At 35.7% G+C, this 14,594-nt stretch overlaps 1 protein-coding gene across 1 annotated transcript; it reads left to right on the plus strand.

Annotated features, from left to right (window-relative positions):
* Positions 1–9: 9 nt before the first annotated feature.
* On the plus strand, positions 10–11,788 carry bnip3la (BCL2 interacting protein 3 like a). The gene is made up of 6 exons (XM_067394342.1): positions 10–126; positions 4,148–4,400; positions 5,320–5,401; positions 5,524–5,630; positions 7,658–7,813; positions 9,381–11,788. Exons 1-6 carry the CDS (start codon positions 72–74, stop codon positions 9,427–9,429), a joined length of 702 nt encoding a protein of 233 aa, XP_067250443.1. The 5' UTR covers positions 10–71; the 3' UTR covers positions 9,430–11,788.
* The last annotated feature ends 2,806 nt before the right edge of the window (positions 11,789–14,594 follow it).

The following is a 14,594-nucleotide window of genomic DNA, read 5'->3' on the forward strand; positions in this document are numbered from 1 at the left end:
GGCCGCAGATGCGTGTGCGCGTTCACGAGGAGCGCGCCGTGTTGACGGACGCGAGTGTCTGGAGAGGCAACATGTCCACCACAGCCGCCGCGCAGCTGAACAACAATGAAGAACATGGACTCAACGGTAAAACTCCGTCCATATTTCTGCAGTGAAAACTCGGGAGGGATCTTAATGTCGCTTTAGATCTGTTGTCTGTACGTTTTATTTGTCTCTGGAGCTTTAAAACGCTGTTATGCAACATCTATTGTCTCAATTCGCTCAATGGCTGGAATTTCCTCCTTGCTCTTAGGGGAGGGGCTGAAGGGCGGGAGATTAAGATGGCGTCATAACGCGAGAGCGAATGGGAATGAATGTGAGCGGGACTCGCGGTGGCGTTGCTTGGCAACTCGGAATGATTGATGGAACGTAAGCCAACCGTTAGTTCGACTTTAAATTCGAGCTCCATGGAGGCGGGGCTACGTTGATATCAAAACAAGGCGAAGAGGGGATCTGTAAAAAATGGAGGCGGGGGCGTGTAAATAACTAATGAAACTATGAGCTGAATTTATCTATGGCTATTGCCTTATTATTTTGCTGTGCATTGTGTGCTCCATTCTCTTTTAGTTTTAGTAGCTGGGTTATTCCAGTAAAGCAACACATTTTCCCATCATATGTGTTTTAAATAGACCTATTAAATATATATATTTTTAACTGATTTTTTTTTTTATCAGAATATCACAATTAAATGAACACAGAGGTTATTAACCTTAAATAATTTCACTTCTAGTAAATGTTGCCTTGCCCGCTCTGTCCTGAAAACAGCAGTCTGTTCAGACATTTTCCTGGGTTTTTCCCCATCTTTTTTCATATTTATTTATTTGATTTTCTTGGAAAGAAGGAACAACCTTCATTTATTTAGCAAGTATCACTGAATCCCTTGATTGTGGAACAAGGAGCAATTATTCAGTGCTTGAGTTTAGTAATCATTACTGCAACATTTAATCTGTTTATTTGCATTATGTAAGCACTGAGCTCATAATACTGATGATTTAATATTAGTGCATTCGTTTTTTACTGGTCACATGACCTCAAACTTCAGCACATTTTCATCATGTTTCACATTCATTCTGTACCTCTGAACAGGAAAGTGGAATGACTTTAAACAGTTAAGAGTAATATGCTATTGGTTAGCTGAAGCATATTCAAATTCTTATTCAAGCTAAAAATATTTGATAAACATGCAAGGCTTGTTGTCTAGCACCTGTTGGTAATAACATTTCCCTGCTGTCTGTGCAGTTTTGGTTGCACTAGTTGTAAAGTGACATAATAAAGTAATTTATGGTCCATTATGTGATTTAAGACAGAAACTCTCAAAAAGAAGCCCCAAGGAATGTGTCCAAACAAGTCAACATGATGTCCAAATTTTCTTAATGCACAATCATGCTCTTGTTGTGCAAAATTCACCAATGCACATTATTCTGAAGAAAAAAAGTTTATTTTTGTGATCTTTTCAGATTTTCTTTTTCAGCTGATGTCATCAAGCTCTTTTATTTTTCAGCCCCTTATATTAAAATCTCTCACTTTTCACCATCCAATCGATTCCTGGCGGATAAAATCAAGTCACACCCTACAGTCATTCTTCTTGAATAATTCCATTGGAAAATTGGAAAATTTGTCACATTACAGAAGTAAACTTATTCTGGCTTTGTTTACACTCTTCATCAACCTAGTGTTTTGCCTACCAAGACAGCATTTATACATCCTGTGATTCCCAAAAATGCTGCCCAAAATTTCCCAAATAGCTTCTCTCACATTCACGTTACTGTACTGCATTTTTGACCCTGCTGTCCACTCATTATGCAATAGTTTTCAAAAGGTGCAAACTCCTAAAAATGAGTCATTCTGTTTACCGTTTAGCATTTAGTAGTGGTGCACAGTAGGTTTCTCAGCGTCTGTGGCACACAGACAGATCTGGGTTACAGAAACAGCAGGGGGATGGGAGAGGAAAAAGCAGCGAGTGGTTTGATGTGCCAGAGATTACATAATCCCTCCCTTCCTCCCGCTCCGGTCCTGCGGTGAATTCCATCAGAGCTGCTCCAGGATCAGAGCAACTAGAGCTGGTGTGTTTTCTGTGCATTCATTTGCATATTTTACCACATCGATAGATATTTATCACTTGTTCGCCTAAGATGTGGCCAAGTTAGATTTTTATATTTTTTTGAATGCTCGCCCAATGTTGTCAGGATGTTGCTATGCAGTTCTTGGGGTGGTTACTACATGGTGCCAGATATGGCTCGGGTCCCTCCTTCAATGCAAGTCTGTGGAAAGTCTGAGGTTTGTTGTGATGCAGTGTGACAACAAATGCTCACAGATGAAGAGCTGGTGGAATGTAGTCTGCCATGGCAACATGCCCATAACTGTGGGCAAATACATGAGTTCATTGTTTTGGGCTGGCCTCTGATGGAGGATAATAAGATGATCAGACATGCTCATTTAAACAGGACACTGGCTTATTAGTGCTGCAATGTTGTTGATTATTTCCCTTGATGTTGTAATAATGATTATACATTTTGAATTAATTTTCATTTTTGGCTGAACTACCCCTTTAATTCAAAATTACTCAACCTCATGTCATTCCAAACCTGTAAGACATTCGTTCATCTTCGGAACACAAATGAAGATCTTTTTTGATTAAAGGTACCCTAGAATGTTCTTTCACAAGATGTAATATAAGTCTAAGGTGTCCCCTGAATGTGTCTGTGAAGTTTCAGCTCAAAATACCCCATAGATTTTTTAAATTAATTTTTTTAACTGACTATTTTGGGGCATCATTAACTATGCACCGATTCAGGCTGCGGCCCCTTTAAATCTCACGCTCCCCGTCCCCGAGCTCTCGACTCTATATACAGTGGGAAAACAAAGTTCACACAGCTAATATAACCCTGAAATAGATCTTTACAAAATGTTCGTCATGTATGCTGCATGCATGCTTTGAATCATGTGAGTATAGTATTTATTTGGATGTTTACATTTGATTCTGAATGAGTTTGATAGTGCTCCGTGGCTAAAGCTAACATTACACACTGTTGGAGAGATTTATAAAGAATGAAGTTGTTTATCAATTATACACACTGAAAGTGTTTAATAATGAAAATAGCTACGGCTCCGTGAATACAGTAATAAACGATGGTAACTTTAACCACATTTAACAGTACATTAGCAACATGCTAATGAAACATTTAGAAAGACAATTTACAAATATCACTAAAAATATCATGATATTACAGATCATGTCAGTTATTATTGCTCCATCTGCCATTTTTCGCTATTGACAAACTAAACAGTCAAATTACACGTCAAATATTTTTTCTTCCAAAGTTTCTGTCATTTTAGGCAGTTTTTAATCATGCTGATGTTAGTTAAAGTGTTCGTTCTTTTAATAAGTTAAGTTTTAAGTTATTTGAGGCTATAAAAACGCAGGTTTTGACGTCATGATTGACAGCTGAGATTTAGACATTTAGAAATTAGAAATTAGAATTTGGAATTTTGAGTAATTAATGACAGAATTTTCATTTTTGGGTGAACTAGCCCTTTAATAGAATTTACTTAACTCTTATTTTGTTTGGAGCAACTGCAGAAACTTGAGATTGGACTCCATAACCAACCACCCAGAACACTATAGCATCCGCAAGACAATGCCTAGCAACATCCCATCACTCCATCATGTTATTAAAGCATCATGGGACCCGTCTGTGGATCTTTCTGTGTTGCCTAGCAACAATGAGGGTCAAATGGGATACGTACGTGTCTCATGTTTGCACCGGGTCAACAGAGGATGTGTGTACTTAGTCAGTCTCATATACACTTTTGAGCAAAATGTGATTTTTTTATTTTTTTTTTGGCTCCGCTTTACTTAAAATGCAGGCGTTCTCTCTTAGCTTACTCTGTCCTGATGTCAATCCCACAATCCCCTGAATGAGTCTGCTTCGAGAGTGAATTGAAAACGCCTGCTCAGCTCCACACCAGTGGACATGTACACTAAGGGTTAGAGAGAGGTTAGAAACTCTCATGAAAAACTAAATTACTTCACCGGATTAAAACAATAAATAAAACAAGGCCCATTTAAATGCAGGAGCCGATGCTAATGACTGTTTTGGCTTTTTAGGGTCCTGGGTGGAGCTGGAGATGAACGGAAACACTCAGCAGCAGAACACCAGCTTGCCCTCGCTGCTGGAGAATGGGAACCAAGGTGAGTCCCAGGCTTCACAGGCCCTGGAGGCTGTGCAGGAGGAAGAGGAGGTCCTAACAGGAGGACTGGAGCACGTGCCTTCCTCCTCCTCTATCCATAATGGAGACATGGAGAAAATCCTACTGGACGCCCAACATGAGTCCAGCCCCAGCAGTTCATCCTGCAACAGGTATGACAAGCCCAAACACTCAAAATGATTTACAGAAAGAGAGTGTTTCTGATTGGCAAAAAATAAGTGAACTACTCCCCTGACCAAGGCTATTATAAAGTGCATCAGCTCCCACCCCATTTTTCAGCGGCATTGGTTCCGGAAGTATTCATTCATCCTATAGGAATTTAAAAAAAGTCAACAAGCTACAAGGTGAATCATAATTTTATAAACATCGATTTGAAGCAAAAAAAGTATTTGAAAATCAGATGAAAATACAATGGTAGAAGACTTTACGATTCCATGAAGCATTGCGAACAGCATAATCAAATTAAAACCAAGGGAGAAACATAAAACTGCTCATTTAAAAAATACATGTATATTGTTTATTGTAAAATATGCAATAACACTTTAGTTTAGGGTCAAATTCCCACTATTAACTAGTTGCTTATTATGCATATCTCTAGGATATTAGCTGTTTAATAGTGCTTATAAAGCATATATTAATGCCTTATTCTGCATGATCATATTCTTCATCCCTTAATCCTACCCAAACCTAAATTTAACAACTACCATAATATTAATAAGCAGTAATTAGGAGTAAGTCGTAGTTAATAGTTAGTTTATAGTGAGAATTGAGCCTTAAACTAAAGTGTGAACAAATACGCATATATATAAATATATATAATATATAATATATTATACAAACATTTAAGGATTTTGAGAGCATAGAGAGATGTTGTACTCAATCGTTAACTACAACTAAAATCATTTAAATAAATGCATAAATAAAGCGCTGTGTATTATGTGATTTAACTCTTTTATTCTTAGGTCTGCAGCTCTCAGTACAGTCTAATTCACTCCACACAAGATTCAAGCGTGTGCTGTTGTTTGGTTTTCTCTGATCTGTATTTTACATTTCTTTGATGTGTGTTTACAGCCCACCTCGACCACACAGTCCTGACCAGGATGAGGGGCAGATCATGTTTGATGTGGAGATGCCCAGCGAGAGAGACTGTCAGGTGAGAGCAGAACACCGTAATCTAGAGTCTTTATTGAACTATTGTCTGACAGTGATACAGTGTGATAGTAGTTATTTAATGAGCACACCTTAATGAATGCTGTCTTTTCTCATCTCTTTCAGTCAGAAGATGATAGTCTGGAGAGGGACAAAGAGGATGATATCCTCATGAATAAAGGGGAGAGTTGGGTGGCAGACTGGTCCAGTCGACCAGAGAACATTCCCCCGAAGTAAGAACCCATAGAAAACCATTTTGTGTGTATGTTCACAGTTTCATCATATGACATATTGCCACATGAAAAAAAGATTATTAATTTTTTTAACAAATCCAATATACTTATATTATATACAATATTTTATATTCATAAAATATTCTATTCTCTGTGAAAATTAAATGTTTTTTTATTTTATTAAACATATTTTATTTACTTATTTATTGATTTTAAACATTATGTATTAAATAAAATATCTTTATTATTTATTTATTTATTATTAATTAGAAAAAAAATATTTTATTTTATTAAATAAACCCTCAGTAAAGTACCAAACTATCAACAGAAGTGTTTTGCAGATTAGACAAGGATCCTTTTTGACCATTTGCAGGGAATTCCACATTTTTTTGAATCATTCATCCTTCATTCATATTTTTATATTTAAAAAACATATATATATATTAATTTATTTATTTTAAATGTTATATATTATTTAAATTAAATTGCTGCTTATTTATTAAAAATATTTAATTTTGTTATATTATTTTAAATATGTTTAAAGTATTTATTTTTTATAAATAAAATACATTTAAAATAAATCATTTTATTTCATTTTTTTATTTTATTATTTCACTTATTTTAAATATTATGCATTAATTAAAATTATTTTATTTTCTTATTATATATATATATATATATATATATATATATATATTACAGTACAGTACAGTCCAAAAGTTTGGAACTACTAAGATTTTTAATGTTTTTAAAAGAAGTTTCGTCTGCTCACCAAGGCTACATTTATTTAATGAAAAATACAGTAAAAAACAGTAATATTGTGAAATATTATTACATTTTAAAATAACTGTGTACTATTTAAATATATTTGACAAAGTAATTTATTCCTGTGATGGCAAAGCTGAATTTTCAGCATCATTACTCCAATCTTCAGTGTCACATGATCCTTCAGAAATCATTCTAATATGCTGATTTGATGCTCAATAAACATTTATGATTATTTTCAATGTTGAAAACAGTTGTGTACTTTTTTTTTCAGGATTCCTTGATGAATAGAAAGTTCAAAAGAACGGCATTTATCTGAAATACAAAGCTTCTGTAGCATTATACACTACCGTTCAAAAGTTTGGGGTCAGTAAGAATTTTTATTTTTATGAAAAGAAATGAATACTTTTATACAGCAAGGATGCAAAAGTGGCAGTAAAGACATTTATAATGTTACAAAAGATTAGATTTCAGATAAACACTGTTCTTTTGAACTTTCTATTCATCAAATAATCCTGAAAAAAATATTGTACAGAAATATTTTGTACATTTGTACACATTAAATGTTTTTTGAGCAGCAATTTGCCATCACAGGAATAAATTACTTTGTGAAATATATTCAAATAGAAAACAGTTATTTTAAATTGTAATAATATTTCACAATATAACTGTTTTTACTGTATTTTTAATTAAATAAATGTAGCCTGGGTGAGCAGACGAAACTTCTTTTAAAAACATTAAAAATCTTAGTGGTTCCAAACTTTTGGACTGTACTGTATATATATATATATATATATATATATATATATATATATATATATATATATATATATATATATATATATATATATATATATATATACACACACACACACACACACACACACACACACACACACACACACACACACACACACACACACACACACACACACACACACACACACACACACACACACACACACACACACACACACACACACATATATATATTTATATATATGTATTTTTTTTTTAAAATAAATAAAATAAATAAATAAAAATTATATATATAATATATATATAAATATTACACACACACATACATATATATATATATATATATATATATATATATGTATGTATGTGTGTGTATATATATATATATATTATATTATTTTTATTTAAAATGTATTTTTATTTAATTTATTTATTTTTTTTGTGTGTGTGTTCTGCAGTTTAAGTGAGATATTAGCATAATAGTTCTCTTTGACCGCTCACAGGGAATTCCACTTCCGCCACCCGAAGCGTTCTGGATCGGTGTCTCTGAGCATGAGAAAGACAGGTGCTATGAAGAAAGGAGGCGTATTCTCCGCGGAGTTCCTCAAAATGGTCATGCCCTCGCTGCTGCTCACCCACATCCTGGCTCTGGGACTGGGGTGAGTGCCAACACAAACACCATATACTTTACCAGCTCAATCTGTGCGTATCACAATAATCACTTCAAAGCAACATTTAAATACAGCTGCAGTGATGTTGATGCATGCTGATACTTTTAAGATATTTTACATGTTGTTAATTTAGGCAGGTAAAATGTATTTATTTGTACATAAAGCTTATTTTTTCCCCCTGAAGTGCACTTATAATGTTAATCAAGGTTTACTGCACCAGAAAGTCTTGATAGTTTTACATGATCGTTTCCACCCTCTGTCTTGGCTACTGCATCTGTACAACTTTAACTTGTAAACTAATCTAAAACAAGCAACAACATCCCCAGCAAGATTACATTAATATGTAAATATGGTCATACACTACCTTTCAGAAGTTTGGGGTGGGAAGATGTTTTTGAAAGAAGTCTCTTCTGTGCACCAAGATTTTTATTTTATCAAAAATACAGTAAAAATGAGAATTAAATAACAATTTAAAATGGCTGTTTTCTTCTTGAATAAATTTAAGGCAGGAACACACCAAGCCGCCGGTCAGCCGTCAGGCAGTTTTTATTCGTCGACCCGATTAAGTTTTCTCAGTGTGTTTAGCACCGTCGCGCTGAAGTTGGTCCTCGTCTCTTTTTTTTCAGCCGATTCGAAATGTTGAATCGGCATCGGTCTGTCGGGCCATCTGATCATTCTGATTGGCTGTTCAGATACTGCCACCTGCTGGTTCAGAAAGGCATTTCATCTCACGCAGGCGCAGAACGGACGTGCTACTTGGCTGTCGAGCATTGAGCGTGTCAGGGCAACTTTGGACACAGATGCTGCCGACGTGAGCCAACCCTACAGTCTGCTTTCAACGCCACTAGTTTGTCGGCGTCGGCTTGGTGTGTTCTAGCCTTTTAAATGTAATTTATTCCTGTGATCAAAGCAGAATTTTCAAAAAGGACAACCCAGTCACTTTGTTTTCAACTGTTCATGATCCAGTTTCATATATATTTCATGATGTTTGCAAATTGACTTTCTGAATGTGTTTCGTTAGCATGTTGCTAATGTACCTGTTAAATGTGGCTACTACTGTATTCACAGAGACCAGAGCCATGACGTCATGTTCATTTTTAACACGAAAACACTCGCTATCTATATAATTCATAAACGCATCTTCATTCTTATTGAGTCTCTCCAACAGAGTGTAGCTTTAGCCACATTAGCCGTGCAGCACCGCTATCAAACTCATTCAGAATCGAATGTTAGCGAATATCCACAAAATACATGCCATACCTACGTGATCTGATGTGCTGCATCACGAACAGTTTGTGATGATCCATTTTGAGAGTTATATTTGCTGTGTGAGCTTCTCCTGTATTGTTATTGCCTCAGTGTATTGGAATCATTAGCTTGGGGGCGGGGAGCACAAGCTCATTTGCATTTAAAGGTACACACACCAAATCAGTGCATTTTTTCTCCCACCCAAAAATAAGCAGTTAAAACATGGTGGGAGGGAGTGTATATTGTATAAATATTAAATATTTGCTGTATTAATATTATATTATACAAATATTTTGTCCTTTTTTAGGGTCTACATTGGGAAGAGGTTGACTACAGCCTCCACCAGCTCATTTTAAACCTGATCAGACCCCAGTGCCTGGACGCCCCATCATGAGCAGCCGTGGCACAGCAGTGGCACATCGTGTGATGATTCCCCTCTCTCACTCTCTCTCTCTTTTTCTCTCCCCTGTCTGTCTGTCTTTCTCTTTATCTTCTCTTTGAACCCACGGTACTGGTTTCCCATAAGCCTCTTCCGCTTGTTGACCTTTATCTGTGTCGCAGTTCTTTGCCCTCTAACGCCATGGCTTACTGACATGTTTTATATATTTTTATTTGGACATGTTCTCAATTATACACTGACGCAAGCTAGAGCCCCAGTTACCACACCATCACTACACGGCATATTATCTTTTATTTCTGCATGAAGTATTTCATATGCAACTAATATGTCTCTCTGTGTGCTCCTGGATGTGGCCGGGAATCTTGGGAGATTACTGTTTTAGGTACCACTGGACTTATAGTGCCATCTTTGTATCAACTCCTAATATAAAAAATTAGTTATGTTTCACCCTAGAGAAATCATTCTAGAGAGATAATGTTGTGCATTTGAATTAATTCACTTCCCTTCATGTGCGACAGAATCATAAATACATGTTAGAGTCATTTCAGTGACTTTTATAGGAGAACAACGGCCTCATGAGACTGTTTAAAGTCATTCTTTATATATGTCAGTGCATTATGTTGGACTGTTACAACTATTTCGAGACTTATTTTGTGTAGAATGTAAACCTTCCTCTCAGTTTTAGGAAGATCGAGTTGCTGAATATTCTGTTTGCTCTTCGCTTCCAGAAATATCCAGTATGACAGATACAAAACTGAAACATTGCTTTATAGTAGCAGAGTATAAAAATATATAAATTTACTACCACAATACATGTTTTTCTAATCAAAAGACCTTAAGCTAAAGAGATCAGCATGGACGTACATCTGTTTAAGAGCCAAACTGGTCCGGTTAGTTGTTTTTTGATTTATTAGGAAAGCTACACACACACACACAAACTCACACGCTCTGGTTTGCCTTGATGCATATCCTGCTCGCAGCAGTTTCTGACTGTGTATCTCAGTGCCAAAGGGTTTCCACCGCCAAACCCAACACGAGTCCCTCGCACTTCTCGTAGACTCGGTCTGGTTTGAGTGGATTATTCGTCCTGTCAATCACTCCATTATGACAACACCTTACAAGGCCTTTGATTTTACTGTGAACGCCCTGTTGATATTAGTCATAGTGTTTCTATAGTTGTGTATTATGCGCTGTTGTACGTACTTTTGTCAAGGCAACAGATCCACACACTGTCTACAGATTTTTATGTGACTGTGTAGTTTTACAGATCATTTAGATGACTTTAACAGGTTTACACTCACCGATTTACAGATGAAATCTGTCGTGAACACATCCAGTTCTTATTTTAATTACAATTAAACAAAATTTTCACCCATTTTATTTTCAATTGAAACGTTAATATTAAACTGTGAATTTTGGCTTTAATATTTATAGTCATGGTTATATTCGTTTCACTGCCTTTAAATTCATGCTGTTTTAATTGAAAATAAAACATGGTATTACGCTAATTTTTATTGTAATACAGCAAAAAAAATTATGGAAATAATGTCACAATAAAAAATAAAAAATAAATAATAATAATAATAATTGCATTAGTCCCAAATATAAACATGCACATATATGAGTGTGTGTGTGTGCACATATATATATATATATATATTAAAGATAAAAGAGTGTTTAAAAGACCTTGAAACCTCATAGTTAAGTAGTCCAGTGAGAGTTCTGCTACTTTAACCAGTTAACAGGTCACCCTTTGCATTGAGTCCGTCTGTGTCATTGTGCCACACTTTACTTCTTTTCTCTGTTTTCATGCTTTTTCTGTCTCGGAGGGGGAATGGAAATACAAGAGGCCTATTTAGTGTCACTTCAGCCGTGCCTCGAGTTTTGTTTGCACCTTTTCTGAGCCCCATTGCATGCGTGTGTTCAGAGAATCCACATCAGGACCAGTGACGGAGGTGAAGTTTTCCCCTGCGTGGGGCGGAAATGACAACTGTGAATGGAATAGCTGTAGCTCAAGTCAGATAAGATAAACTAGCCCTGCCCTGTCTATGTTGGGTGGGATCACCATACGAGATGTTTTACGCACATTATTATGTATTCTTTCTCTGTTATATCTCTTTTGTTGTTGTGAATTTTTGCTTTAATCATGAGTATGGATACTGGAGGGCGGGGCCCTCGTGATTGACAGCTGTATGATGTGTTTCGTTTGAATTCCAATAGTGACTGGAGTGATGAAGCAAAGAACGTGTAGTTTCTTGTATTTCGCTGGTATTGGAGGAAAACTGAACTGATATTAAAATATAACCTGACATTCATCTTTTCTTTTGTTGTCATTCCATTGTTGGTTTGTGTCTCCATGTTACTCATTTGTTTTGCTTTTGCCATGTGACAAGTTAGGACGTTTTATGAAACCCATCCTTTTTGTTTGGCTTCCCTATTGTATTCATTTATTAAATATTCTTGCACTAATATACATGTAGAACTGAACAAATGTAGATTTACAGTACTGTGCAAAAGTCTTAGGCATGTCAGTATTTTCACCCCACAAAAAAGGTTTTAAGCCAGTTATTTATATATTTTGCTGTAGTGTGTCAATAGGAAATATCCGTTCACATTTCCAAACATTAATTTTGCCATTTATTGTAATAATCCAGTGAGCTTTTTGAATACACAAGGAGTCTGACAACAGCCAGTGCTCCACACAGTGATCTGATCTCACCATCATCGAATCCGTCTGTGGTTACATGAAGAAACAGATGAAACTGAGACAAACTAAATCCAGGAGAACTGTGGCCGTGTCTCTAAGATGCTTGAAGAAACCTGCCTGCAAAGATACAGTATTGTGAAGAGTTTTAGTCACTTGTGTAAAAATGCTGTAAAGTGAGGATGTTTTTAAAAAATACTGTTATAGATAGATTTTATTGATCAATTAACTTATATTAACTAAATCAAAACAATATTTTGTGTGACCACCCTTTGCATTTAAAACAGCTCTTGTCCAGGTACATTTGGGCATAATTTTTCAGGTAGCTTTGGAGGCAGGTTTCTTAAAATCTCTTGGAGACACGGCCACAGTTCTTCTTGATTTAGTTTGTCTCAGTTTCATCTGTTTCTTCATGTAATCACAGACGGATTCGATCTACTGTACTGTATATACTCTACAATAGTCAGTTTGATGTTGCAGACATTCCCAACTTTTTTAGTTAATATCTCAATAATTATTTTGAAGTTTAGGGAAGCCTTGTGGCATAAAATTAAGATTGATTCAATAAACCAGGAATTGTTACAATCTCAAAAGCTTCATATAGTCCAAATACCAGACGTAAATAACGGTCTATATGCACCCATTTTTCTTAAAATTCTGACTGGTTTACTAGAATGTTGTTCCAGGATTTCTACAGTTCAAACAGTAGACCATGGCGTTAATGCCAAGATCATGGGTTTAATTCCTGGGAACGCATAAATTAATAAAATGTACACCTTAAATGCAATGTAAGTCGCTTTTAAAAGCACCTGCTAAATGGATAATGGACCAACATGTGTCTTTAGCTTTATCATTTGAACCGAATTGCCTAGAAATTAAATTTTATGAACTAGGGGTTAATTTCCACCAAACTTCACTCTAAAAAATGCTGGGTTGAAAATGGACAAACCCAGCGATTGGGTTGTTTTAACCCAGTGAATAGGTTAAATGTTGAGCGACCTGCTGGGTTGTTTTATTTAACTCAATTATTGTTTAAAAATTACTGTATTGCTCACTTAAAATGAACCCAAAGTATGTTGGAAATGAACATTTATCAATATGTTTAATGACTATTAAACTATAAACATTTAGTAAATTGCTTATTAATAAATGTTCATCTTTTGATTATTGTTTCCTCTAATAATTATGTCTGATTTTTAATTTCCAACTTATTTTGGGTTCATTTTAAGCCAGCCATTAGTCATTACTAAAGTCATTAGTCATTTTTAAACAGTAGTAGGGTTAAATAAAACTAACCAGCAGGTTGGGCAAACATTTAACCCAACTGCTGGGTTTGTCCATTTTAACCCAACATTTTTTAGCATGTACATTTTCCATGTCTCAACAACTTTCAGCTCACAGATTTGGAAATCATGTTGGTCAAAGCCATGTAATGGATCAATGAATTTGGTTCAAATGCATTTTTGCAACACTTATTAGCATGAAATTTATTGCCAGAATGACTTAATACATACAAGTTAAATTTGGTGACTATTTCATGTGTGTTTAATGGACCCCCCCCCAATCAATCAATGTCCAATCAATGCCAAAATTGGATCATATTCAGATCAAGCCTCACAAAAGACACCAAATGACTGTTAGATGTTCAGTACGATTCTCAAAGAAGTCAGAAATGGTTTCGAATATAGTATAGATGCCCTAGTACAGTGTTTCCAGACCCTGTTCCTGGAGGCACACCAGCAGTACACATTTTCCAACTCTTTCTAATTAGACTCACCTAATTCAACTCATCAGCTAAGCGAGACATCTAAACTGTGTACTATTGGTGTGCCTCTAGGAACAGGGTTGGGAAACACTGCCCTATAAATTAATCTGATTACAGTTCTTTAAAATTTGAAAATCTATTCTTGGCCTTTGAAATACTTTTCCTATAACCAACACTAGGGGTGCTGTAACCAAACAAATCCACTCAACCTTACGAAGCATGTGGCATTGATCGTCCCTTGCATCTCATGTAATTCCTAGTAAATCTATGGCAAAAACATTCTAGTATTTCATTCATCTGACATTTATATTTACCCATGTTTCTTGCCATAGTACCACCATCATGGTTTTGGAGGGCCGAAGGCTAATTTACAGGTGCACGAGTGTGTGTTTGACGGAATGACTTGCGTACAGGCAGTGGGCGTGTGAACTGTGAATGCATGTGATTGTTGAGCACTATGAATGTGGGGTTTTGTGTTTGTTTTATTTGGTAAAAAGTCTCCACAGACAGGCAAGCATGCGACCTGCACTCTGATTGGTGGTCTCTCCTGTCTTGATGCATGTTACAGGTACAGAAAACCGCATGGTACAGGATACGCTTTTATTCTGTTATGTGCAAACTTTAAATATGGAAAGCTAACAAATGCTTCAGT

Source organism: Chanodichthys erythropterus, chromosome 9 (assembly GCF_024489055.1).
Source record: "Chanodichthys erythropterus isolate Z2021 chromosome 9, ASM2448905v1, whole genome shotgun sequence".
Taxonomy (NCBI): domain Eukaryota; kingdom Metazoa; phylum Chordata; class Actinopteri; order Cypriniformes; family Xenocyprididae; genus Chanodichthys; species Chanodichthys erythropterus.